This window comes from Delphinus delphis, chromosome 1, assembly GCF_949987515.2.
Source record: "Delphinus delphis chromosome 1, mDelDel1.2, whole genome shotgun sequence".
NCBI lineage: Eukaryota > Metazoa > Chordata > Mammalia > Artiodactyla > Delphinidae > Delphinus > Delphinus delphis.
This window is the reverse complement of record NC_082683.1, coordinates 102,217,348-102,244,926: the sequence shown is the minus strand read 5'-3', so window position 1 is coordinate 102,244,926 and position 27,579 is coordinate 102,217,348. Positions and strand designations below refer to the sequence as shown.

The following is a 27,579-nucleotide window of genomic DNA, read 5'->3' as shown; positions in this document are numbered from 1 at the left end:
ATTGCTTTTAATCTGCACAGCACTGCTCTCAGGTCAATGCTGTGATTGTTCTCATCTTGCAGATGAGAATACCTACGGTTCTTAAGGGGGCTGGGCTCTCCTAACCCCACGGAGGAAGGTGGGGCCAGCAGGCCGCGCACCGCCCAGGGCAGTGCTGGGCAGGATGTGTGAGTGCCTCCTAATTAGTTGTGTGCAGGCTGCTGTCTCCCCTGGGCTTCAGGAAAGGTCCTCCCTGTCCTTGAGAAGCGGGAGGAGATTCAGAGCGTAGAAGAGGAGCTGACCCCTTGCCTACCTGTCAGACATGCACCAAATTTCAAAAGTGCCTCTCTTTCAAGCTTTTCAACACTTCACAATATTTTGACGTGGGAAGGAGGAGAAAAAATGGAAATGCTTTGAAACAATTCTCTTCCTTGGATTCTCGTTCTCAGACCATGTGACTGAGCTGAAGTTTAGTCATAGGCATCCAGTTTAATATATGCGGTTACTATAGCAATGGAGGTTTCCTTAGTAACAGTTGCAAAAATAATCTGGCCCCAATTAATAATGCATTTTAAAGCTCTTTCTACTCTACACTGAACAACCCAGTTTTTTGGGCCCAGAACCAGATAATTCAGGTGGTGTCATTTGCTCTGATAGAGATATCATTTGCATGCGGCGAATCGGGTTGGAAAGGAATGAAAAGGGAGCTGGTTGTTTCAAGTATTAGAGGCAGCGGATAGGAAAAGTCGACTGGCAAGCTAAGGTGAATCTAGTTTCCAGAGCTTGGGTGCTTGCTGGTTAAGCCTGCCCTGTATTCCAGTGCCCTGGAGGACTTGTGCGTTTGAAGAAGGGAGAAGGCGGGAGACTGGGCTTGTTCCCAAAAAAAGATGAAACTAGAAGGGTAGGGTCATGGGCCGGGGGATTTCTCTCAGACGGGTGCCGGGTGCATTCTTGATGGCTTGAGAAGGTCTGTAGGTACGTGAATCCAGCTTCCTTTGTGAAGAGTGTCCCCTGATTTAGCACCGGGAAACAGCCTCAGAGTTGCTTTCGCAGTTATGGTATTGGGCGTCCGATTCTGCCGTACTTAGCTCGCTGAATCCTCTCAGCCACTCAGAACCGTTGTCTGTGGGTTACCCCAGTGCCCAGGTGACAGTCTGGGGCTTTCAGAAGTTTCAGTTGCCTTGGTGCGTGGAACTCAGACCTTGATCCTGTCTTTCCACACTAAGCTCTAAGCGAGCCAGCTAGCCAGCACTGGCAGAGGAGGCCCAGGCACGACCAGTGGGCTCAGTCCTGTGTCTAGATCAAGAGAGATGACCAGCAGAGGTGCTGGAGAAGGGCCCAGGCCAACCTGTTCTGGCCTCCCCTCTGGGCAGGGTCACTGGAGGAAGCCCAGCTTGCTCTCCCTGTCAGGGTCTGTGGCTTGTCCTGGGCTCCTTTCTCAGCTGACAAGTATTTAGTCCTCGACAAGTGAAGGGTAAAGAGAAAGGTGAGGGTGGGATGATGCTTCTACTATTAGCTCCGTAAGAGGAACTTGGAATTGTGACTTTTTCCTTTTTTCTCTTTTTCAGTAGGGGGAGGATGGTGGGGAGGGGGAGCAGAGCTAAGTATAATAATGATGGAGTGGGTGAGATCTCAAATTACCTTCATAAGATATATTTCATTAGACCGTGGCTTCTTGCCACCTTAAAGGAGAGCACGGTCATTAATTAGCAGGTAGGGAGGCCCTCTGGAGTCTGCCCTCCCTTCTGGTTTAGGAGCAGGATCGTGAGGGGAAGGGGAGGCGGAGTCGGCTCTGTTCTGTCCCACTGTTTGTCATTTTCTTCTCTGCCTTCTCTCTTCCCATCCTCCAGGAAGAGCACCCCAGCATCCTCCAGCCACCTGCTACCGTATTTCTCCAGCTCCCTCTCGTTCGCTCACCCACTCACTCAGTCACTAACTCACACATCCCAGCAAACGTTGATTGAGTGGGTGCTCTCCAAAGCCTGAATCCGGGGGTGCGGTGATGAGAACCTCTCCAGGCAGGACCGTCTTATTCTTCAGAGCACCCCCAGCACTTAGCCTCGTGAGGGGCACGGAGTGGGCACACTCTAAGTATTTGCAGATCGAATGGAGAAAGCTTGATCTCTGCTCTCGGGGAGCTCATGGATAGCATGGGAGGGACGTAAGGAAAAACAAGCTGAAGATGCGTAAGGGTGCTGATGGGAGCACAGAAGAGGGGCATCTGACCCAGTGGGATGGGAGTGAGGGAGAAGAGGACTAGAGGGTGAGTAGGGAGAAGGGTCGGAGGGGAGATGGTAGGAGACAGGCAGGGAGGACAGCTGAGCGGAGACCGAGCTCAGGGAGAAGCGGCATGGGGAGGTGTGGTGTGGGTGTGACGGGGGAGGCTTGGAGGTGATGAGGACAGCGGGGTGAGGGCCAGATCCTGGAGGGACTTTGTACTCTGAAAGGAAATGTTTTTCTTGTCTATAAGCAGTTGGGAGCCATTAAACTTCTTAAGCAGGGAATTGATACGGGCTGGGTGTGTTTTTGCCGGATCCCCCTGGCGGCCATATGATGGCAGGGAGAGCTGGCAGGAGAGACGGCGAGGACCTGAGCCAGAGAGAGGCAAGGAGGAGGCCAGCGGAGGGTTGTTTGGGGTGCGATTGGCTCTGTTCTGCTGTCCTCACGCCGAGCCATGCTTTGGGGGAAGCCCATCAGTGTTTGGTCCTCTAGGAGCCGTGCTGGACAAAACCAGGCGGTGAGCCTGGAGGCGGGACTCGGGCCACATTCCAGGGGTGTGTGGTGATTCTACTGAAGCATCCCCTTTTCCTTTGCAGTGACAAAGTTGCAGGTGAGCAAATCAAAGAGGACCCTCACCCTGGTGGAAAACAGGCCCATCCAGCTGAACTGTTCGGTCAAGTCCCAGACCAGCCAGAACTCCCACTTCGCCGTGCTCTGGTATGTCCACAAGCCCTCGGACGCCGACGGCAAACTCATCCTCAAAACCACCCACAACTCCGCCTTTGAGTACGGCACCTACGCCGAGGAGGAGGGCCTGAGAGCCAGGCTGCAGTTTGAGAGGCACGTGTCCGGGGGTCTGTTCAGCCTCACTGTCCAGAGAGCCGAGGTCAGCGACAGCGGCAGCTACTACTGCCATGTGGAAGAGTGGCTGCTGAGCCCCAACTACGCCTGGTACAAGCTGGCGGAGGAGGTTTCGGGGCGCACGGAAGTCACTGTGAAGCAGCCAGGTAAGGATAGACGGTGCAGCCAGCCTGGGCCAGTAGGCTGAGGGCAGAGACTGCCTGGGGGTGCGGCAGGGCTCTGCGCGGTCCATGAGGGATGTGCATGCGGTACAGAGCATCATCCTCGTTCACTGCAGGCCCACCCACCTTACCTAGCGGGTCCTGGTGCTGATGGCGAACTCAGAGAAGCATCCTCTGTCAGCGTCTGCTGTTGTACGCAGCATCTTCACCCGGGAGAGGCCCGAGGGGCAGCTGGGGGTTGCAAGGTGCGGCAAGGCAGGATCCCTGGCAGCGCCTGGATCTCATTCTGGGTTTGCAGTTTGCACCTTGGATCTCGGGCTGGTGCCGGCTCCATACCCAGGATTCCTGCCTGGAGGGCGTTTTCTGGTTTCCCCTTCTTCCATACCACGCACAGCCCACGGATGAGCCCTTCCTGTCTCTGAACAGAACCACCCTTTGGCCCCCTCTCAGACCCTGTGGGTGCAGCCTTTATTCCGTTTATATCCGGCTCCCTGACAGATGGCGGCTGACTTCTGCTGGAGCACTTCCCAGGCAGGAGAGCTGACTGCCTCCGCAGCCCTCAGTTCCACTTTTGGGCAGCCCTGGTTGTTGAAAAGTTCCTCCTCCCTGTAATTTCCCTCTCAGGTTTTAGGTCTGCCCGAGAACAACCCAAGATTAGTCTGAGTCATATCCTTTCAAACATGTGAAGGGAGCCCTTTCTCCTTGTTGAAAAGCTCTAGTTCTTTGAACTTCTCACATAGTGTGGCCCTAAGCTCCCTCTCCATCCGTCATTCCTGCGTGCCCTATAGTTAGTTGTTATCCCTACCTCTGGTGCCCGATGAGCTGTGGGATGCTGTGTTGCCACCCTGAGTCCGAGCTCCTTGCCTTTGCTTATGCTACCCTCTCCTCCTGGAATGCACCCCTCCTGTGGCTTCTCCCCTGTCTTCACCCCATTCCTAAGACTTTACTCAGCACCACCTCCAGGAAGCCTTCCCTGATTTCTCCTATATCACCAGGGGTTCCGTATAAAACACATAATGTAATAATTATTTTCATTTCTTCTCCACTATACCGTAAGCATTTTGAGGACAGGTGCTGTGTCTTTGTATCTCCAGCCACTGACGTGACACCCTGAATAAATACTGGTTGAATAAGGAATAAATGGTTGCTTTCCTTGACACCCCAGGGCCTTTGTACTTGCTCTTCTCATAACCTGGAATGTGTTGACCATAGATGTCCATCTATCTCGTTCTTCCTCAGGGAGGCATTCCTAGCTCACTTTAACTAAAATGGCACCCTAGTCACTCTGTATCCCCTTTCCCCAGCCCCTTCATAGCACATGTCACCGCCTGGCATACCTATTCATATATGAGTAATTATGAACTACCTGTTCAGATTTTATACTCATGGAAATTCATTTATCATTGGTTATTATGTTCACTGTAGTGAACACTATCACTTGTTCACTCTTAATATATTCAAATTCACTAGACGGGTAGCCGCATGAGTGAGCACAGGTCCTGTTCTCTTTACCATGCTATCCTCATGGCTTGTCTCCCAGGAGGCCTCAATAAAAGTTTATTCTGGGATTTCCCTGGTGGTCTAGTGATGAATACTCCGTGCTTCCACTGTAGGGGGTGCGGGTTCGATCCCTGGTTGGGGAACTAAGATCCCGCATGGCGCGGCATGGCCAAAAAAAAAAAAAAAGTTCTGTGATCAAATGGAACCAGATGCAGAAGTCCAGATGTGGCCTGGCCCTTGCTGAACGCCATGGGGCTTGTCCCCTCCTTTCCTCAGGATATTGTATGTCTCACGCTGTCCCAATCCAGGGATTCAGGTCTGCCCACGGTGACATTTCATGCCGACCCTTCTGGTGCATAAAATAGGAAGCTGTGGTCTAAGTGATTCCTGTTGGTATTTCCAGTGACCTACGTCCTGCCTTCAGGCCAGTCCCTGGGGCTTTTGAGAACTGAAGGTTGCCATTAGGCCCACATATGTTCTTTCAGGTTTCTGTTCTTCCTGTCTTTTCTCAGTTCTGACCGTTTTCCCCGTTGGGAGGTCATGGTCACCCTCCCCCACCGTGTTTCCTCTTAGTCATCATTCTGCCTTTCCCTTTTCTCATTTGTGCTGAAACTAAGAGGTTCTTGGTAGGTCCTAAATTTATCAAGGGAATTTCCCCATTGGAGGTTAACAGACTCGCCGCAAGCTAACTGGGGCAGTGCACTAGGGCTGTAAGGATTCTTGTCAAAACAGTGAAATCTCTGCTTATGGGGAATATTAACACTATAAACAGAAAACTCACAGGACACATTAAAACAACACACTCCCCCTTTTCCGTTGAGATTTTTAATTTGTGTGTTTTTCTCGCCCCCCCCGCCCCACTTCGTCTAGTTCCCCCCCCTCCCCCCCCCTTTTTTATAAGAAAGCATACATTTATAGAGCTTTTGGAAAATACTAAAAAAGCACAAAGGAGAAAATAACCTTTCAACCCAGAGACAAGCAGAGTTAATATCTTCCCAAGTATATATTTTCAGAGACTGGTTATTTGAAATATATTCTCTTGTTTTTTTTAAAATTTTTTGACCTTTTATTACAAAGGTGAAATAAATGTGCATTAGAAAACATTCTGACAGTATTAAACTGGAAAAGTGAAAGTCCCTCCCTCCTCAGATATCACTCAGGAGGTGTCCTTCTCAGGGGCTTCTGGGCACTTACAGTGTCATAGCTTTTTAACCCCTCGGGTCCAAAGAGGCTTTTGGGGCCTTTATGAAATTGTATGTGATCAGAGTGTACCGCGTTTAATGACACCTTTTCTCTGGAGGAGAATCTGATTGGCTGAGGTTTCAAACAGCCATCAGTATCAGTCTTTTCTTTACTGATGTCAGATCGGTTCTGTTTCCACCTTGAGAGGGAACCCGTGTGGGGTGTTTTTGGTAAAGAAAGTAAGAACCGCAATTCTCAGGGCCAGCTGGTGAACGTATTAACGTGGCTTTCCCTTGCAGTTCTTTTGAGGCTGACAGCCCAGCACATTCTAGCCATCATGTGGTCAGTTTTAAAAATTTGCTCTCCCAGCAGGGTTCTCACCATGCCCTTTGCTGTCCCTTCCCAGCCACGCCCTCCCCTTGGCCATACTCTTTGTGGTCTGCTGTCCCTTGGACGTGGAGTCATCTACCATGCACGCTTGTCCTCTCCTAAGCATCTGAACCGATGAGAGTTATAAATTAGGGGGCAGCTGTTACCGTAACATTGAACTCCATGAAACTCAGGCACTCAGACCCGTGATCAAGAACTCAGAACGTTCAGGGTGTGCGCCTGAGCAGTGCTTCTGCTGATTGAACGTGCTGCTGTCCTCCTGCGTTTGGAAGGCACCCGCTCACGTCCGCTGGGAAGGGGTGCATGCACGTGGCTCGTTGCTTTCTTGTTGGCAACGTCTCTTTCCTCGCCTTTGCAGACAGCCGCCTGAAGCTCAGCCAGGCGCAGGGCAACCTGTCGGTGCTGGAGACGCGGCAGGTGCAGCTGGAGTGTGTGGTCCTGAACCGCACGAGCGCGGCCTCCCAGCTGCTGGTGGAGTGGTTCGTGTGGAAGCCCAATCACCCAGAGCGGGAGACCTTGGCCCGCCTGAGTCGCGATGCCACCTTCCACTACGGAGAGCAGGCGGCCAAGAACAACCTGAAGGGCCGGCTGCACTTGGAGAGCCCTTCCCCAGGCGTGTACCGGCTCTTCATCCAGAACGTGGCGGTGCAGGACAGCGGAACCTACAGCTGCCGCGTCGAGGAGTGGCTGCCCAGCCCTGGTGGCACGTGGTACAGACGGGCAGAGGACACCGCTGGCCAGACGGCTGTTCAAGTCATGCGACCAGGTGAGAGTTAATGTCCCCAGGCCTCCGCCCTCTTTGGTGGTTCCCCTCTAAGTGTGATATTTTATGCACTGCATAAAATTAGTTAATTTTAAAGTGAACTAATTGTTAATTAAATTAACCCAATTAATTAGTTACTTGCAGTTAAATATATGAGCATTTACGTTGTACATTTGCATTCACAGTTGTCTGAGATTTTTTTTCCCCTAGTGAATGGAAAATTGCACATCTGGCCTTGGCCTAAGGTGATTCTGTTTCTTAGCTAGAGTAGCATTTGTCAATTATTTATTGCAGAGCCTAGAATATTTTCTTTTTAAAGAATACATTCAGATTCAGACAAGTGGCAAAAATCTTGAAACAGGGGGCTTCCCTGGCGGCGCAGTGGTTGAGAGTCTGCCTGCCCATGCAGGGGACACGGGTTCATGCCCTGGTCCGGGAAAATCCCACATGCCGCGGAGCGGCTGGGCCCGTGAGCCATGGCCGTTGAGCCTGCGCGTCCGGAGCCTGTGCTCCGCAACGGGAGAGGCCACAACGGTGAGAGGCCCGCGTACCACAAAAAAAAAAAAAAAAAAAAATCTTGAAACAGTAGCCATGTGGTTCAGAAAATTCAGCTTGTGGATTTTCAATGGAAAAGAATTGATTCATATGATTTAAATGGAAAATGACGTAACTGCAGCCGTTATACTCTCACTTCCTAATAATTTTATTGGTACTAATGACTGTTCTTTGTGGCCTTGTGCTTTTCTTTATTGTTGCTTCTAAAGTACCCAAATGCATATAATTACTGGGTAGAATTATTGTTCCACATTCACACACATAATTAAAGCAAAGATGTGCAGGGTTCCTGTGTCCTGCGAAACATCACATCATCCTTCATTCATATCGGAGCAAAGAGTCGGTGATCCCCTGAAGGACATGGAGCGGAAATGCACTGTGACCTCCATCCAGGGGAATGCTTTGTCTTGTGTTCTGAGCATCCGGGGTGCTGTTTGTGGTCGTGGGCACCGTTGGAAGCTTTCATAATGTTTTCACATCTAAGTAGAACAGCTCTTTTTGTTGGTGGAATCCTGGAGCTTCACGGTTGTGCCTGCCCCACACATCAATGAACACACTTCGGGGAGTGCATATAGCCTTTGTTACAGGAGAGGGACATTATCTCTCTCCTCTGTGTCTTGCCTAAGCTGGAGGGGAAATTGCCTCTACTTTGAGTCACCCATATTTCCCATGAGCTTTCTTTCCCCCATCCTCCTTGCTTAGAAGCTGCTGCGTGTCTTTTCCCAAAGGTAAATGGTAAACGCAGCAGCTGAGCACTCTCCTCCTCCACCTCCCACCCATTATGGAGATCCGCACACTGAGGCCCCAGGCAGCATGGGAGGAGGCAGCCAGCTGCGCCCCAGCCACAGTGAGGCTGTTTATGTTCAGTCTTCACCACAGCCCCAAGTGGTAGGTTTTACTGTCGAGGGAACTGAAGCCTGAAGAGAAATGTCGCACAGCCAGTACTTTGAGCAGAGTGGGTGGTCGCCCAAGGTTCCCTCCCGCCACACTGTGTGCTCACAATGTGACCCCTAAGTCTGCCTTGTGTTCAGTCAGTTGAGTAGCCTTCCTCCCTCCCCCCCTCCTTCCCTCCCTTCCTTCCTTCCTTTCTTCCCTGATTATATAAGGTGATCATTTGGAAAACAGATCATTGCTAATAACAAAGCATTTGGAAAACAGAAAAATATAGTTTTGAAAAGAAAATTTATCTGTGGGGACTTCCCTGGTGGTCCAGTGGTTAAGACTCCGTGCTTCCAGTGCAGGGGGCACAGGTTCAATCCCTGGTCGAGGAACTGAGATCCCCCATGCCCTACAGCCAAAAAAAACAAAAAGTTATGTGTAATCTCACTACCTACATATCTTCATATTCCCTCTGTCTCTCTCCCTCTCTCTCTCTTTCTAAACGAAGTCAGGATCTTATTGTTCTATGTGATTTTTTTTTTCCCCACTCAGCATTCTTTTGTGAGCCTTTCCCCATGTCATTGAAAGCATTTCATGACCACCATTTTTACTGGTTGCATAACATTCATTATGTAGATGTACCTCAAAGCTTTTTTTCTGAGATATAAGTTGAACATATAGAAGACTTGAAATAAAAGAGCTCTAAAAGTTGGGTTAAGAATCGCCTTGCATTGCTTAGGGGCGACCGTAGTATGAAATATACAAACTGAAGGACTACCCTGGGTGAGATTGTAGCTGAGTGGATGAGTAGTTGTGTTTGGCTCACTGGGGTGGAGAGAGAACCACATTCCTCACCCACAGCCCAGAGTCACTGGTCAAGGTCACAGCATGGGAGCATCAGCATGGCCTCGGGGAGGGGCAGGGACGAACTTTTTTCTTGTAGCTTACACACGGAAAAGGAAGGAAAGAGTGTCAAAGGCTGACCAGGGAGATACTCTGGCCTCTTCTAGAAGGGGACAGACACGGGAAGCCCAAAACTTGAGTCATTAACAGAGACAGGGCACTTGAAGGGGCCCCGAAAAATTGTGAGCTTTAGACAAGAAGACAGCAAAGAGAGAGTAGATGGGAAGAGGCCCTTCTGGGGAACTGAATGTGCCACGGTCCCTGACCACCTTGCCATGATGGGTCCATTGCCTCACTGCACAGCATCTCTCTCTGTGGGCACGTCTGCCTTGCTCCCTGGAGGGATAAGGCGATGAGTGAGGGAGTTTGAGTCACCTGTAAACTGATTTCCCGTCCTGCCGCTTTCTGCCCTCCAGCATCTCTCCCCAGCCCCAGTGAGAGCTGGGCTGAGGCACCGTGCCTGCCACCTATAGCTGGCTCCTAAGCTTTTGTGTCCAGCGGTGCACCCAAGGTTCCAGATGTGCTAAGGGGGGTGGGGAGGGGCTTGTCAGAGCCCCACGGAAGCAGTGGTAACCGGCTTTGTGTTCGCTGGCACGCCGATTCAGCCACTTCATTGAAAGCCCAGGACGGAACTTGGGAAATGCTCCTGTTTGGTTGTCGTCCAAGTAGAATCCGATTTGGTCTCTCTGCTTTCGTTGATGCCACATTGGCATCTTTCATGAGCATTTCACAAACAGAGCCAAAGGGAGGCCTTTTAGGAGGTAGGGAGTGAATTACTTGTTTAGAACGTACCCCAGTGAGCCAAAACCCGCGAAAGAAAGAAACAGATACAGCTGTCTGGTGGTGTCTGTGGGATGTGCTTTACCTGCTCAGGTGTCTCCCCGTGGCTAGTCTGCATCTCCCACCTCTGTCAGGACACTGTCTGTGTTATCCTCCTGGGGGTCCATACTCAGGGTGAGGGGCCCTTTCAGGTTTATTGTCTTTTGTTTAGCTTCAATCCTTGGAGAAGTTTTACCTGCTTGGGTTGGTTCCCTGTGGTGTAGGCAAATTAATCTACATGCACCCGGTTTCAATTCAAAAGCTGCTGATGGGGTGAATTCATTTCCAAGGGCTGCCATAACAGATTAGCGCAAGCATTGTAGCTTCAAACAACAGAAATCTATTCTCTCTCAGTTCTGGAGGCTAGAAGTGTGAAATCAAGGTGTCATCAGGGCCCTGCTCCCCTGAAGGTTCTAGGGAGGGGTCCTTCCTCGCCTCTTGCAGCTTCTCACGGCCCCGTTTTCCCTGGCTTGTGGCTGCGTCACTCCAGTCTCTGCCTCTGCCTTCCCGTGTCCTTCTCTCTGTATGTCTCTCTGTGTCCTCTCCTCTTCTTATATCGAGGCCTGCCCCAAATCAGTATATGAGTGCCTCTTAACTAATTACATCTGCAAAGACCCTATTTCCAGTTAAGGAAATTCGGAGGGTCCAGGTGGACATGAATTTGGGGGGACACTATTCAACCCCACTGCAAGGGGTTACAGTGAAAATAAGTGTCCCTCCCTCCCTGGATTCCTGTAAGCCTCCATGTTACCAGCTCCTTGTGCATTCTTCCAGATGTTCCATGCAAATATAAACAGATTCTTATGTCAGTATAAAACTTATTTTCTCTTTTCTTCCACTCGATGATGCATAGAGTCCACAGTGTGCTGTACTCTAACAGTTTTTCTTGAATCTCCTTCCACCTCTCTGCACACAACGCCCCCTTGTTCCTTTCAGTGGATACGTAGAATCCTCTTGCATATTACTAGAACATATTTAGTGGTGGACATTTAGGTTGTTTTGAACAGAAATTAAAACAGCCTTATCTCCCCCAGATGCCGCCCTGCAGGTGGACACGGTGGTCCCCAATGCCACGGTGTCCGAGAAGGCGGCTTTCCAGCTAGACTGTAGCATCGTGTCTCGCTCCAGCCAGGACTCCCGCTTCGCTGTGGCCTGGTACTCCCTGAGGACTAAAGCTGGAGGGAAAAGGGGCAGCCCTGGCCTGGAAGATGGGGAGGAGGAAGGGGAGGAGGGGGAAGAAGAGGAGGAAGAGGACCCCACAGAGCGGACGGCCCTGCTGAGCGTGGGCCCAGACGCTGTCTTTGGCCCAGAGGGCAGCCCCTGGGAGGGCAGGCTTCGCTTCCAGAGGCTCTCCCCGCTACTCTACCGGCTCACAGTGCTGCAGGCAAGCCCTCGGGACACGGGCAACTACTCCTGCCGCGTGGAGGAGTGGCTGCCCAGCCCTCAGAAGGAATGGTACCGGCTGACGGAGGAAGAGTCCGCCCCCATCGGCATCCGGGTTCTGGACACAAGTGAGTTTTTCCAGTTTTCAGGGTGGGGGGGTGTCACTGTTGATTCCACCTGTCCGGAAGATAAAATCAGAGCTTGATGGTGGACTACTAAGCAGTTTTCTTGCCTGTTGTGGGCATTTAGGATTTGACAAACGAGTTCATATAACTGACCCTTGATTGCCCTTGGGAAAAATAGAGAGAGGAATTAAAGTTATAATTGAAGTGATGATCTTTATAATAAGCTTGATGCTCCACCAGATTCAATTTTCGTTGGATTTCATTATACAAGTGTATTGTTAGATGTTACCTTGTTAACTCGTTAGAATAGCCAGCTTAGTCTCTTCTTAGCAAATCAGTAGCAGAAGAGGAAGAAAAAATAAAATGAAGTCTGAGTACCTCACTGCCACTCTCCCTTTTTCTCAAGTTCCTGAGTCATTTTTATTTCGGAGGGTAACTTGGAGGATTAGGTGGACTTTGCATGGTTAGTTGGGAAGACCAGCCTAGAAGGGCAGTGATGTTACAGAGCATCTGGAAAGAGCTTAGCAGCAGCTCTGTTAGCCAACAGCTATTGCTACAGAATGATCCAGAACCCAATGTTTTTATAATACCGAGGGACTCATGAACAGAGACTGGAGGAAATTCTTGCTGACCTGAATTATTAGCTCTAACGAGGAGCTCTTTTGGTTGGCCTTCTGTCAAAATGTGGAATTTAGCAGACGGAAAATGGTGTTTGTTATAGTAGAATTAGCCTATGATACAGAAATTAAAAATTGGCTAAAAATTTCAACTTCTTCTCAATCACAACATTTTATCAGATCATTTTCAGTTTTGTCAGCTTTTTCTTTTCTTTGATAACCTCCTGTTTATTAAATAGAACCTTATGAAACTGAGATTTCGTTGGTCAAAAGTGTTTGATATCACCAGTCTCATAGACCTTGGAAATCTAGTAAGTGTAAGTGTGCGTTAAATTTTCTTAATAATACTGATGAGCAACAGCTGTGCGGTAGAAAGGAAAGCCCAAAAAACCCCCCCGAAAAACCCTAAATCATACTTAGACCCCCTAACGATCTGCTGAATAACCCACTGTCCAAAAGTACAAGGGAAGGTGTTTAGACAACATTTTTTTCAGCCCATGTGGCTGTCCAAACTTAGTAAACTTCATAGCACACAGGGATCATCCAGCAGCCTTATTTTACAGAGAAAACGCAGCCTCCCAGAGCCCAGGCTCCTGTCACAGAGCAGCAGTCCTTGATGAGGTCAGGGGTGTGAGGTTTCCTTCTCCTCTGTATCCAGAAATAACTAACACTGTGTTCTGTGCAGCCACAGATACACTGCAGACATTTGTAAGTGGTCCATAATGACTTTTTAATTGATAACATTAATCAAATGAGCATCATTTCTGGTAAAACTGCTCTCAGAAGCTGGTGGGTAGAGAATGTGTTCTGTTCCAAAGAAGGACATTGGCAGCAGAGCTAAGTGCAAAGGGACACGTAAAATACAACCAGGAAGGAGGTTCAGGCTGAAGTGGATTCAGCATCTTCACCACCCCAGATACGGTTGAGTTCACAATCAATAAATTACACTTTCTTGTGTGGCTTTCCGAGCAATACAACTGACTCCTAGTGGGAAATGGAGGCATGGCTTTGTTTGAACTTCCAGCTGTGTTGGAAGAGATGCGGTTGTGAAAACAAGAATACCAGGGTAGTCTGCCCTCCAGTAGTGGCAGGAGGGGAAAGACAGGGTGGATGCAGGAGTCCTGCCAAGTTGCATCCATGCAGTTGGGTGGGGTCTTCAGGAGTGAGTGAGAGTCCAGGTTCTCAGCCCTCATTGTCCTGTCACCCTCTCGGTCCTTTTCAGGTTCCACCCTGCAGTCCATCATCTGCTCCAACGACGCGCTCTTCTACTTCGTCTTCTTCTACCCCTTCCCTATCTTTGGCATCCTTATCATCACCATCCTGCTGGTGCGCTTCAAGAGCCGGAACTCCAGCAAGAACTCCGACGGGAAGAATGGGGTGCCCCTGTTGTGGATCAAGGAACCACACCTCAACTACTCCCCCACTTGCCTGGAGCCCCCTGTGCTCAGTATCCACCCAGGAGCCATAGACTAAGGGGACCCCTGGCGGTCATAAGCCACAGAGGAGCTGAGGCTCTCCCCACTGCCTCTTGCTCTGCGATCAGACAGCGGACAGCACCCGACCTCTGGGGCGCTCCCACGGAACACGGTCGGACTTGCGAAGCGTTCGGAGTCGCCGCTCAGCCAGAGGCGGACCGCCTCTAGGTGGCAGTCTTGGTTGGTTATAGCTATTTTCGAGCAGGTGGCGCCATCCTGCCGAATTAGGTTGCTTGTTTCTGTTTTCGGTAATGTGGTGAGTAGCTCCCGGTGCCACGTCTACTCACTGGTTTATATAGCATTCTCAGATATAGATGTTACAGGGGTTCTTATTCTTTGTAAGGGACGCTTTTTCAATCCCTTTGGTTTACGCTTTTTGGATTCCGTCATGTTGTGGACAAATTACCCTTAAATACGACTGATGGCAGCAGGAAGGACGAACTTTATAGCGCAAAGGAATCTCTTCCAAGACTTTTTTTCATTTTTGCACACTTGAAAATGCCACCCATGGATCAAAATATACCCAAACATTTTTTACTTCCTTAACGAGACTTGAAAATTATGTGTAGTGTGGGCCCAATTTGTATCTTATATTTTCCCTCAGCTGGAGTTGTTGGAACCACTTTGTAGTTAAGATGAAAGCATTGAATTTTGCTTCAAAGAACTGTATGTACAAGATAAATCCTGCATAACCCCACTAGGAGTAGATAGCGCCCAGCCTAGCCTATCTGTTGGGGAGGCAATAGGCTTCATCCCAACCTTGCCAAAAAATGAGCAGACTCTGTTGGAGAACGAGTCAGAAGCTCCAAACAGCACACACTTTGCAAGTTAAAGTGGGCAGAGGGCTGCTTTTAGCAGCTACTGACTTTCAGATTGATCAAAGTCACTGATTAGTGAAAGAAGGAACCAAGGCTGGTCGTTGGTTTGGTCTGTTCTGCAAGGGCAGTCTCTGACTGATAATTGCGAGCAGGTGGGCTTCTATTTTCAGGTGCTTTGCCAAACTCTTAAGGGAAAATGGCCAGTGAGCCTGCAGAGGGCCCAGCAGCCCCCACATACACTGTCGGGAGGCACTGGGGGCTGGCTGACAGCTAAGGTTCGTGAACGTTGGGACAGTCAGCCAGCGGTGAGGGGGGGTTTCCAGAGCCAGCCACTGTAGAACAGGGAGGAATAACTACCTCCCTGGAGATATGAAGACTAGGTTTTCCTTCTTCCTTCCAATTAGATTTTTCTCAAAGATACGGATGTCTCTCTCCTTCGCCGTTTGACCTGCATCTCACTGCCATAAGAATATCTGCCCAGGTGAGGCCCAGACGCGGCCCTTTGTAATCTTTATGGATTACCTCATCTCAGCAGAAAGTGATCACATGCCTTTGTCCGTGGATTTTTTCTCTTTCCCTTTCTTAGCTCTTGTTTGTGGCTTTAGGTGATTTGGTTGTTCACTGTCATGGCAGCTTTTCATTTGAATGCCCCTTAAAGCCTGGCGAAGGCCAGTGTCACCTGTTATTTCACACTTGCTGGGCAAGATGCCGGGCTCCGGAGCATCATCGGTTGCAAGTGTTTCCTTTTGTGCACTCCATGAAGATGTTTTCCTGCCCTGGCTTTCTCAAGTTTTGCTGGCCACAAGTTCCATCTCCCTTCCTTATGAACTTGCAGCTTGAATCCCAGGGGAGTTCCCACTTTGGAAAAAACCTCCAGGGATTCTGGAACTAGGTCTAACCAGAGAGATTAGTGTGAAACCCTGTTCTGGGACAGAACAGACTCCAGGGGAGCGCTATAGGATTCCAGGCCACGTGGATACTGATCCTCATTGGCGTGTGCGGGTGTGCAGGGGGCCTGGGTGCTCGGCAGGTGTTTTGATGTGTCATAGCCAAGGGGGAAGCAAGGCAACTGCCCGACTGTCTTCTGAGGGGCTTGCATAGCCTGCCTTCTCTCCCTCCCAGATACACCAGTCCTCTCCTGTGAGACTGTGTAGGCGCGGCCGCCTGAATCCCACTGAAGCCTCATGTGCTCATCCCCATTTCTTGTGCTGCATCAATGCTGTAGAGGTTACACAGCAGGCGCAGCGTTGAGGACATAAGGCGGTCTTTGGCCCCATTTCTTCACTTCAGGGTGTGGGCTTTCAGTGGGAAATTGCTGGACCTTAATTCATAGACAGAGTCAGCTCGAGAAGACGATGTACATTCCCTCTGTCTGAAAGGAAAGATGCCGGAGGGCTGGCTGGAACTGGGACGCATAATGAAGATCTGAGTTTGAATTGGTTCACAGAAGAAAGAAAAGCCAGTGCTGCACGTAAGTAAGTGAAGCACTTGCAGGAGATTTGAAAGGAAAAAAAGAAACCGAAGCCAGTATTTTAATAACTTTTTTTTTTTTTTCTGTGCGTTTTCTATTGGGCCAGGGGATACTGTCAAAGGGTGAGCTTTTCAGCTTTCTATGAAAATCCCCAGGACCTTCTTTCTTTGGCCATTTCTATGGAAATGTGGCGTCAGATGAGTGATAATGGTGGCCTCCGGTGGCTGGGAAACCTCACTGCAAGTTGCCTACAGGAGAGACACGCAGAGGAAAACTGCCAACTGCTCTCTTGACTTATCTACATCTACGATGTTGCATTAATGAAAAACGACACTGTGCTAGGCCCGTTCCAGGACATGGATATGACCACACCCTCTTTCCCTAGGGTGTTTCTGTAGCAAGTTTTCATATTCTTTTCAAACAATGGTTTCTCTGCGTTAACTTTTGAAGATGAAAAAAAAGAGGTAGGGTAGGCAAACTACCCATGCATGATGTAGAGAGCTGTTGATTTGTTTTTGTTTGTTTTTTTAAAGGAAAACTATTTGTAAGATGTTGCACTAAAATGTTTTATATACACTTCAGAGACCTGTAGTAAATTATGTTGAAAATATGGCTGTTTACATTGACTAGAGTCCACTGTCCTTCTTTCTCCTCGCTAATCAGCCACTCTGTCCACGGAGCTATGCCCTGGGGGCCTGGAGTCCTGCCCCAGACTTTGGCTTGCTGAACTCAGGGTTTGTGAATTGCGGCTTCTATTATCACGCCTCACCCCCAGTGCAAGTGGCACCTTTGTACAAGTGATAAAAACCACCCCTTTCTCAAGACACTTTACTCTCAGCTGCTGAAAATGTACGTATATCACACATACATACATACATACACATCCACCCTGACTGTCAAGGCCAGAGTCGTGCACCGCTCAACACACAGGCCTGGAGGCCTGACAGGCCAGTTCAGAATCTAGCTTTCTTTTGGGTGGGAGTGGGGTGGAGGTGGGGAGACAGGATGCAGTGAGAGGAGACTGATAGAGGAGGGGAGCAGGAACCTGGGACAGCGTTCTCCTTTGTCTTGGCAGCAAGAGCACACCCTCTTCTTCAGACTCTGTCGTATTGTCCTGACAGTGAAATGCTCAGCAAGCCTTTTCCAGGATGGAGGAAAGTGCAGGAGCTGCGCATTCCCGTGCACTGAGCCCACGGAGCACACCCATCTCTGTTCCCTGCACAACTCAAATGCTGGGAGGTTTTGGGGGGAGTTCACCACATCTGCAAATTGAGAAGAATAATAGAATGTTTAAAGCTATAGCAGCGACACGTGATTAGTCAGAACCCATCTGTAATTCTTTAAAATTCACAGAATGCAAAAGGAACTAGATGGAGGTAAAAAGCAGAAGGAGGTACTTCCTTTTCTTCTTCTTCTTTTTAAAACTCAAGCCTTTCAAAGGCTTTAATATGTGCTTTCCTCTGCTCCCCAGCCCCATTTGCTGCATCCTTATCAACTTCTTGCAGCTGCTGGCTTGGTCGGGAGTTGAAATGTGACTGTTTATCTCTTGGGTACCCAGAAATGGTTCCATGTTAAGTCTTATGTATTATTTTTGCCTAATTTTTTCCAAATGCTCTCTTTTTGCCAGGGAGCATTTTAAAAAGGGAAACAGAGTATTATGGAATAAAGATTACCCCCCCACACACACACCCTTGGTGCAAATCCGCCCAGGGTTGATATAAATGAAGTGAATATACACTTCCATATGGGGCAAGGACGATTTTCACGTATGCAGGATTAGAATCAGTGTTTTGCTCTGTCTTTCTAGGATTCCCAAGCTTCTTGGGTGTAGTTCCAAGCTTGGCAAGAACTAGAGCCAGAGAACTAGAGTGGCATGCTGGGAAGAGCAGCAGCCCATCCACGCCACACAAGCAGACTGAACGAGCCCTCCTTTTTTCCCTTCTAGTCCATGATTCTTTACAGTGATGAGCAGATAAAACTGGACCTCTCAACCCTGGTCACAGGATGTAAAATACATCCAGCCCTCCTTTGGGTGGCCAGTGCTCAGTATATGGATAGGGCCTTTTGGCCCATCTGCCTAATGCATTGCAGGTCCAGCCTTTCTGAGCCACTTTTGACTCATGAAGTCTGCTAGACCAGGCATATAAGGGCTTCTAAAAATGTTTGCTGGAAGCACAGCATTTCTCTTGATGAAAGAGATGGCACCATTCGTTGGCCAGAGAAGCAGCCAATCGAGGAAGACCTACTAAACCATTCCTTGCCTGATACCTGGAGACCATGACCTGGGGAATACTTCCCAGCCCAGGTGACTGGGCAGTCCTTTCCTCAGCCCTGCTCTTGGGGCTGACAGCTTTTGCTGGCCAGTCCAAACAGCAGTATAGCTGCCCATCCTGTATGAAAGGGTAAGAGTGGTACTTTGGACTTACCCTGGGTTGGACTCCCAGTTCTGCACCTTACTCTGTGTCCTTGGGCAAGTCATTTACCTTCTCAGAGCCTCAGTTTCCTAATCTGTAAAAACAAGGACAGCAGTAAGATTAAATTAATGCAGGTAATGCACTTAACGCAGGGCTTGGCTCATAGTAAGTACTCAACAGATGTTTGCTGTTAGATTGCTTCCCAGCTCAGAAACTTTGAGGGGCTCCCCAGTGTTTAAAGTTCTGATTCCATCTTACCTTTCCAAGTTAGCCCGAGTTCTTACCAGCCCAGAGCAGAGGAGAAACTTGATCTTCTCACATTTTGTGCTACACACTGTACCTGCCTTGTGTTCCCAATATCTTCAGATGATAGGGAATGTCTAAGCTCATGGTACAGAACATCAGTCCCAGAAATTTCACGGATATATAGAGACACCTTTTACAATTTCATGGCTAACGTAAGAAATAATTTATGAATTCCTAACAGGGCAGTTCAAGTGTCTTGAGTGGAGGTCCCCACCCGAGGATGATGGTAATGACAGCAACAATAAAGCACACTTCCACCGCTTCACAACTGGCAAACATGTTGGTGTTTGTCGGGACGTCAGAGAGTCCCGTTCAAGAGTCCAGCTCATGGGAGGAGTTTCCTGCTCACATGGTAACGAAGAGTTCCCTCAACGGCAATGGCTGAGCAGGGATCATTCTGGTGCCACTGTCTGAAAGAATGGGGGCTGACCGGGAGACTGATGCCAGTAGCTGGTTCTGGGAATACAGTAGTAATTGAGTCTGGGATCAGATGGATTTGAGGGGAGAGGACTAACGAATAAGATGCGGAATTCCAAGCGCCCGCTGCAGCACGAGGGAGAGAGGTTTGGGGAGGCCAAACGGAGAGGGAGTGAGCAGCGCTGACTCCCCAGCCTGAGGGCGAGTCCACAGTAGAGATGGAGGAAGAGTGAAACAAAGAGGAAACGGAGAAAGGAGAAACCCAAGGCTGGAAATCCCAGTTCCCAGTGAGGGAGTGTTGGGGTGAGGTCCGTCTTAACGAGAAGGTGGCTGCACTTGAATGAGGAGAAGCAGGCACTTGGGGGAGGAGGATTGGGGCCGCACCAGGGGACCCCACACAGTCTAGCAGTCGTCTAGAATGTTGCCCGTTTCCTTTTGTCTTAATATTTGAGGAAGCTGCCTTGTCCAGGGTCGTAGTAGCGAAGTGACTGGCAGGAAAAGCGAGGCTGCGCGACTGCGGCTGCTGGAAAGCGCTTAAGGAATAAAGCGCTTCAGAACCTCCCTGTCCCGGCACAGAGCTCTGCTGTCACCTCCAGCCGAGTGGGGCGCAGTTTTCGGGGAGCGACGGTCCGATACCCCCGGCTATGGGGGCGTCTCCATCACGTTCCAAATGCCAAGGAAAAGTGCGGGAGGTGCGGGAGGAACGAGGATAAACCTGGTGTGAAAACGCAAGCCACTTTTGGAGGAGAGCTCCACAGAGGAGGGCGGGGGGCGGCAGAAGAGCAGGAAGTACCCGGGGCCCAGACGGCGTTCTCGGGAGGGGGGAGAAAACGCGCGCCAAGACGTCATCCGGGGCCTGGCGGGACGCGCGGGGCGGGGCGCACCGCGGGGCGGGCTCTCTCTCCCTCCGGCAGGCCGAGGCGACGCCCGGCTGGGTCCCTGTCGCGGAAGCTGGCCCGTCCGCTATGGCCGCGGGGAGCGCCGCGGGGTGGGCCGTGGGGGCCCTCGGAGTGGTCTGCCTGTTGCTCCGGTTGGGTGAGTGGAGGCCTCCCCCGGGAGCCCGCGGGGACCGGCAGCGCGGGGTGTCAGTGGCCCCAGGGCTCCAGGGTCGGGGGTGGACGGGCGCGGCCCGAGGCCGCTGCAAGGTGGGGTGGTGGGGTTGGCGTGGGGCACGCAGCCCGCGCGCGGGACTTGGTCGTGTCACCCACAGGTCTCCCTAGGGTGGTCAGTAGGAAACGTGGACCGCAGACTCTGAAGCCTGTTTGGGAAAAAGAAGGACGCGACTCCTTCTCGTTCACCTCCCCTAGGCTCTTTCCTCCCTCTGGGGAGCCTTCTTAACCTCCACGATCCCCGATTCCCACTCGTGTTCCTCCGGAAGGGGTGCCTTTTCAGTGCGACTCAAGTGACTAAGTTACTGCTTCCAGCCGGAGGTGCCGTAGCGCAGAACTTGAGGGGAACTTGGTTCGCCGCTTCCGCAGCGCGGGAGCTTGTCTCGGGCTGGCCTCCCTGGCCAAGGAACGCGCTCTTTGCGCGCGCGCCGGCCTCCGCGCTGGGGGTGAGCGCGCTGCGGCCAAAGCCAAGTATGCCCGCGCCCACGCGGAGGGCGGCAGTTCAGAACTGCTCTGCGGCGGGAAGGCGAGGGCCTCAATGCAGAATTCCTAAGGAGTGTCGGCTGGTCCCCTTTCCCCTCCCTTCCGGACATGAAAGGACTAACATGTGAGTGTCTAGGACTGTGTTCATCCCTTTCACGCTTCTTCAGCTAAATCGTTACGACAGCGCCATGAAATAGTTATCTTTGTCTCAATTTTTTACCTCCCCACCCTTAGCAACCTCTCCCCACACAGGCCCCTAGTTAAGTCATAACCAAACCCCTGAAGCATAGTAACAACCCCCTTAACTAGTACTTCTTTTCTTGGAATTTCCTGCCACCGGCCCCTTAGCCCACACCCCTGATGAACCTCCCCTCTCCACTCTGCGTTCAGCGTTTATTGAGTGCCTTTGGGGTGCATGCATCTGTGGCTTACAGCCTGCGGAATGGGGGGTTGAGATACGTTCAAAAGAACCTACAGTGTAAGGCACAGAAGTAAATGTTTTAAGAGAGGTAAAGTGCTGTGGGCGTGCAGGGGGAAGACAGCAACATCTTTTGTGAAATCAAATATCTTTTGTGAAGCAGAAACTTCATGGAAGGGAGGGTATTTGAACCTGGCCTCCGAGGACAGGTGGTATGTGAACATGCCGTGATGTGGGAAAAGATTCCAAGAGCAGGAGACCAGGAAAGAAAGACAGGGGAGCAGGGTGTAGAGGGTGACCTTGGGCAGTAGGGAGTCATCAGTGTCACTGCAGAGTTGCAGTGCCCACGGGAGCTTGAGGCCCCCTAGGGGAGCCCTGAATGTCCTCTTTGAGAGTTGGGATTCTCTTCTGCAGGCGAAGGAGACCTCTTTCTGGGCCTGACAGGATCAGAACCATCCACTTAGGAAGAATTAATCTGGCAGCAGTAAAGAGAAATGATTGTAGTTTAGAGGAATTGGAGGTGGGGGACCAGGGCAGGTACCATCACAGACCCCAAAGAGCTGTGAGGGTTTCATATGCTGGTGGCTATGGGCAGGAGGGAGAGGCATATACAGAGGTTGAAGGGATAAGGTAACTCCTCCAGAGGCACAGGTCTCTCCCCGGTCCCAGAATGCACCTTTGGTCACTACTGCCTGCTCTGTGCTCTCTCTTCAACTGAAAACCCAGTTTACCCATCAAGCCACACCTCTTCTAGGAAGATCCTCTGAACTAGCTGGTTTCTCCCACCTAATTCATTTATTTATTCAGACGTCATTTCATTCTGCAAGCATGAATATCGCCTTCTCTGAATAGGCTTTGCGCTAAGGGAAACCGTGTAGGTCTGCAGTGAGCCCTTTGGGGGCCAAACCCACCTCACTAGGGAAAGCTGCCTAACAGTGATGAAGAGTATCTGCTCCCAGAGAGATACCTGGCCTCTGACCTGGCCCCGCTCCTCGCAGTTAAAACTTCTGGAAGTTACCTTACTTCTGTGTGCCTCCATGCCTTTGCCTTTAAAGAGAGCGCCACTCACACGAGAGAAAGGATAATAATAATATCTGCTTAATAGGATGACTGTGAGCATCAGCCATTCAACACGCACTTATGGACTATCAACTATGTGTCAGCACTGGGAAGCTTACATTATAGTGGGGGAGAGACAGTAAGGAAATAAAGCAGTAACTATGTAGTTGTTGGGTGGTGGTGAACATTTACTAATATAGAGATTACTAGTGCAGAGGCAAGGGAAATGGAAGTGGTTAATAGTTCCTTTTAATTTTCTAAAATTCTGGAAGATTTAAAATCTTTAGAATAGTTGCCAAAATAGTAAAGTGAACACTTACACACCTTTCTTCTTGAATCACCACTTATTAACATTTTATCACATTTGGGTTACCTCTCTCTATATACACCCACACCCATCCAGTTAACTTTTTTGTTGTTGTTGTTAAATCATTTGAGAATTGCAGTTCTTATGACAACTTAACCCTAAATATTTCAACATAGGTCTTTTTTTTTTTAATATTTGTTTATTTATTTTGGCTGTGCCACGTCTTAGTGGCGGCACGCGTGCAGGATCTAGTTCCCCAACCAGGGATTGAACCTGGGCCCCCGGCATTGGGAATGAGTAGTCTTACCCACTGGACCACCAGGGAACTTCCAACATAGGTTTTCTAAGAATAATATGTTTGCAGTTAAGCCCTGGCACCATTATCACAGTCAGGAAATATAGCTTGATACAATACTGTTTTCAGATAGGGTCCAGAAGCCGATCTTGGATCACACAGCAGATTTGGTAGTCATTCCTCTTTAATCCCCTTAAATCTAAAAATCTAAACTGTTGCCAGCTTCTTTTTTTTTTTTTTTTTTTTTTGCGGTACGCGGGCCTCTCACTGTTGTGGCCTCTCCCGTTGCCGAGCACAGGCTCCAGACGCGCAGGCTCAGCGGCCATGGCTCACGGGCCCAGCCACTCCACGGCATGTGGGATCTTCCCGGACCGGGGCACGAACCCATGTCCCCTGCATCATCGGCAGGCGGACTCTCAACCACTGCGCCACCAGGGAAGCCCAAGCCAGTTTCTTTTTCTCTTTTCTACTTTATGGTATTGCCCTTTTTGAAGGGGTCTGGACTAGTTTTTTTTTTTTTTTTTTTTAATAAAAATGTCCCTCGATGTTGAAGTACATGCTTAGATTCTGGTTTAAACATTCCTGGGCAGGAATTCGCACAGGTGTGCATCTCATCAGGCTGCAGATGCAGTCCATTTGTCTCGTTATTGGAGACGTTAATGTTGATGATTTGGTTAAGGTGAGGTGCACCAGGTTTCTCCATTGTAGAGGAGAAAATACAAGCATGTGAGGACAGATTTTGCATGCTCGGTTCCAAACCACTGGAAATATCGCAATAAAGCAAGCCATAACGAGTTTTTTGATTTCCTAGTATATTTAAAAGTGATGTTTATACTATACTGTAGTCTATTAAGTGTGCCATAGCATTATGTCTAAAAAAAATGTACATACCTTAATTAAAAGATACTTTAGTGCTAAAAAATGCTAACTACCATCTGACGGTGCAGAGTTGTCACAAAACTTTAATTTGTAAAAAAACACAATATCGGGCTTCCCTGGTGGCGCAGTGGTTGAGAGTCCGCCTGCCGATGCAGGGGACACGGGTTCGTGCCCCGGTCCGGGAAGATCCCACATGCCGCGGAGCGGCTGGGCCCGTGAGCCATGGCCGCTGAGCCTGCGCGTCCGGAGCCTGTGCTCCGCAGGGGGAGAGGCCACAACAGTGAGAGGCCCGCGTACCGCAAAAAAAAAACAAAACAATATCTACAAAGCACAGTAAAGCAAAGCACAATAAAATGGGTATGTCTGTAATACCTGATTCATTAAGTAACACTTTGAGATTGTGTGAATATCCTGTTTTCCAACAATCTTTCACCCAATGTTTTACAACCCAGTGGTGATTCTTCCCGCTAAAATGTTTGTAGATAGCAATTTTGTATCCCTATTTTGTTTATACTTTATTGACATTCTTCAGTAACAAAGAGCTTCTGCACCTCCCTTTTTAATTTTCTTTTTTTTTTAATACTAGTAAGGACTCGTGTATTATTTAAGATGGCATTCCTGTCATTTTTCATTTTGATGCTCAGTGATTCTGTATTTGGCAAGTGAGAACCCTTCCAAGTTTCAGTGTCCTTTTGCCATGTTTCCCTCAGTTTTGAGCACTTTCCTTACTTTCTGGTGTAGAAGGGTGTTCTGGACTCATTTTGTTCTTTTCCTGACTCAGCCTTGGAATCATTAGATTCCTTTTTTCCTGTTAGTGGGGGATGGTATTTAGAAATTAAGACCTGGGTGCTAGGTGTGCTCAAGACTCTTGGAGCCATAGCTTCTAGGCCCTGTCAGTTTTCAGTGCTAGGAAATAGTTTTCACAAAGTCAGGCATTCATCTTGTTACTGCAAAAGCTAATCCAACAATTCAGTTTTTCCTTTTCCTCCATTCCATATTAGTACCTCCCTTCCCCAAGGCGTGAATTCTATTCTTAGTAGCATTAGTATATTTTCCAAATCTACATTAAACACAAACTAATTCCATAATTGCTATGCCAATACTACTCCCAAGCACAAACTTTACTAAATACAGTTCAAGATTTCTTAGCAGTTCTTTTTATTCTTTCATATATCCCACTAAATATGTATAGAACACTGTATTTTCAAGTTATTTGAATTTTTCTTCTGTGTGGTTATGTTATCAAAGTGATACATAGTTGCATTAATTTGTTTCTCTTTCTATTCAGTTTTAGGGTTTCCCCCACCTTGATTTAATTTTTAAATATGTAAACTATTAACATGGTTCAAATCAAAACCATATACAGCTGGCCTTCCATATTTGCAGATTCAACCAGCTGCAGATTAAAAATATTCAGGAAAAAAAAAATTCCAGAAAGTCCCAGAAAGCAAAACTTGAATTTGCCACATTCTGACAACTATTTAAATAACATTTACATTGTATTAGGTATTATAAGTAATCTGGAGATGATTTACAGTATATGAGAGGATGTGCATAGGTTATCTGCAAATATTATGCCATTTTATATGAAGGATTTGATCATCCTCAGATTTTGGTATCCACTGGGATCCTGGAACCAATTCCCTGTGGATACTGAGGGATGAGCATAAAAAAGTATGCTCAGGGGCTTCCCTGGTGGCACAGTGGTTGAGAGTCCGCCTAATGATGCAGGGGACACGGGTTCGTGCCCCGGTCCGGGAAAATCCCACATGCGGGAAGATCCCACATGCCTCGGAGCAGCTGGGCCCGTGAGCCATGGTTACTGAGCCTGTGCGTCCGGAGCCTGTGCTCCACAACGGGAGAGGCCACAACAGTGAGAGGCCCGCATACTGCAAAAGAAAAAAAAAAAAAAAAAAAAAAAAAAAATATATATATATATATATATATATATATACGTATATATGCTCAGAAATTCTATTCCCCCCCTTCCTCTCCCCCCATAACATATAATTTGTTTCAGTTTTATCTTTGTTTCTTTTTGCAGTTATAAACAGATACATATGTTTATTTCTAACTCCCTTTTTTAAACAACAGGTAACATACTCTGTGTACTCTTTTGTACCTTGTTTTTGTCAGTTAACCATATGTCTGGAAAATCGTTCCATATCAGTTCATAGAGATCATCCTCATTTTTTTTTTTTTTTAACAGCTTCATAGTGCTCCATGGGGTGGAGGTATGATATTTCATTGTCACTCTCTGGTGGTTAGTATTTTATGTAGTGTGGTCAGGGGAGGGTCTCTTTAAAAGGGTAACAGTTGAGTGTAGACTTAAAAGGAAATGATGGAGCAGGCCAGGTTACCATCTGGGAGAGTAGTATTCCAGACAGAGAGGACAGCAGCAAAAACCCTGAGATAGGCTTCAGCCGTTTAAAGAACTTCGAGGAGGGCACTGTGCTGGAGAGTAAATAGGAAATGAAGTTGTACAAGTAGTCAGGGCTGGACCCTAGAAATAAAGTTTTGTGGGCCCTTCTTTTTTTTCAATAAATTTATTTATTTATTTATTTTTTGCTGTGTTGGCTCTTCGTTGCTGTGCGTGGGCTTTCTCTAGTTGCAGAGAGCAGGGGGCTACTCTTCATTGTGGTGCACGGGCTTCTCATTGCGGTGGCTTTTCTTGTTTCGGAGCACAGGCTCTAGGCACCTGGGCTCAGTAGTTGTGGCTTGTGGGCTCTAGAGCTCCGCAGGCTCAGTAGTTGTGGCACACCGGCGTAGTTGCTTTGCGGCATGTGGGATCTTCCCGGACCAGGGCTCAAACCCGTGTCCCCTGCATTGGCAGGCGGATTCTTAACCACTGCGCCACCAGGGAAGTCCCTGTGGCCCTTTGAAAGACTACATTTTTTTTATTCCCAGTAAAATAGGAAGTCTCAGAGAGTTATGAACAGGAGTGAAATTGTAATGAGTGTTTAAATGAATGATTCTGGATGCGGCGTGGAGGATGGTCCTTGCTGATGAAAAAAGAGAAGCAGGGAGACCAGTTAGGAGGCTGCGGGAACAATGACTGGGTGGGGGTGGGTAAGAAATGACTGGGGTTGGGGTGAGGAATTGAAGATAGCAGGGTGTGTTTTGAAGGTAGGGCTGGCAGGATTTGGCCCTGGTTTGCATCAGTGGGGTAACATGTGGACAGGACCTAGGTAGCGCTGGGCAAGTAGCAAGATCAAAAATAGGAACTGTTGTATTAGTTAGCTCTCATTAGCAGCGCCTGCCTTATTCTGCAGTGGTTGACCATTTTTGGATCCTTTATCTTGCCAGTTGTCTCTCCAGCTAGATTTTAGATCCTTGTATGCAGGAACCAAGTCATATACCACTTCATATAAAGTTTCTTTCATTGATTTAAATGTATTTGTTTATTTATTTGGCTGTGTTGGGTCTTCATTTCTGTGCGAGGGCTTTCTCTAGTTGCGGCGAGCGGGGGCCACTCTTCATCGCGGTGCGCGGACCTTCTCACTGTCGCGGCCTCTCTTGTTGCGGAGCACAGGCTCCAGACGCGCAGGCTCAGTAGCTGTGGCTCACAGGCCCAGTTGCTCCGCGGCATGTGGGATCTTCCCAGACCAGGGCTCGAACCCGCGTCCCCTGCACTGGCAAGCAGACTCTCAACCACTGCACCACCAGGAAAGCCCGTCTTTCATTGATCTCTTTTAATATTTTTAACAATACAAATTGTTAAATCTGGACATTAGATGATAAAGTATTGGTCAAACATTTCCCCATTTTAAATTATCATTATCTCACATTAT

General features: G+C 48.8%; 2 protein-coding genes across 2 annotated transcripts in view; both read left to right on the top strand.

The window, feature by feature from the left end:
- The window catches only part of IGSF3 (immunoglobulin superfamily member 3), a 98,817-nt gene extending 82,096 nt beyond the window's left edge, over positions 1-16,721 (top strand). The window contains exons 8-11 of the mRNA XM_069541282.1: positions 2,796-3,206; positions 6,652-7,059; positions 11,247-11,723; positions 13,560-16,721. Of these exons, the coding sequence (XP_069397383.1) occupies positions 2,796-3,206; positions 6,652-7,059; positions 11,247-11,723; positions 13,560-13,810 (1,547 nt within the window). The 3' untranslated portion in view covers positions 13,811-16,721. The remainder of the gene's footprint in view (positions 1-2,795; positions 3,207-6,651; positions 7,060-11,246; positions 11,724-13,559) is intronic.
- Positions 16,722-20,143: 3,422 nt separating this feature from the next.
- CD58 (CD58 molecule) overlaps positions 20,144-27,579 on the top strand; it is a 43,924-nt gene continuing 36,488 nt past the window's right edge. Inside the window, exon 1 of the mRNA XM_060027765.1 lies at positions 20,144-20,273. Coding sequence (XP_059883748.1) covers positions 20,204-20,273 — 70 coding nt within the window. The 5' untranslated portion in view covers positions 20,144-20,203. The remainder of the gene's footprint in view (positions 20,274-27,579) is intronic.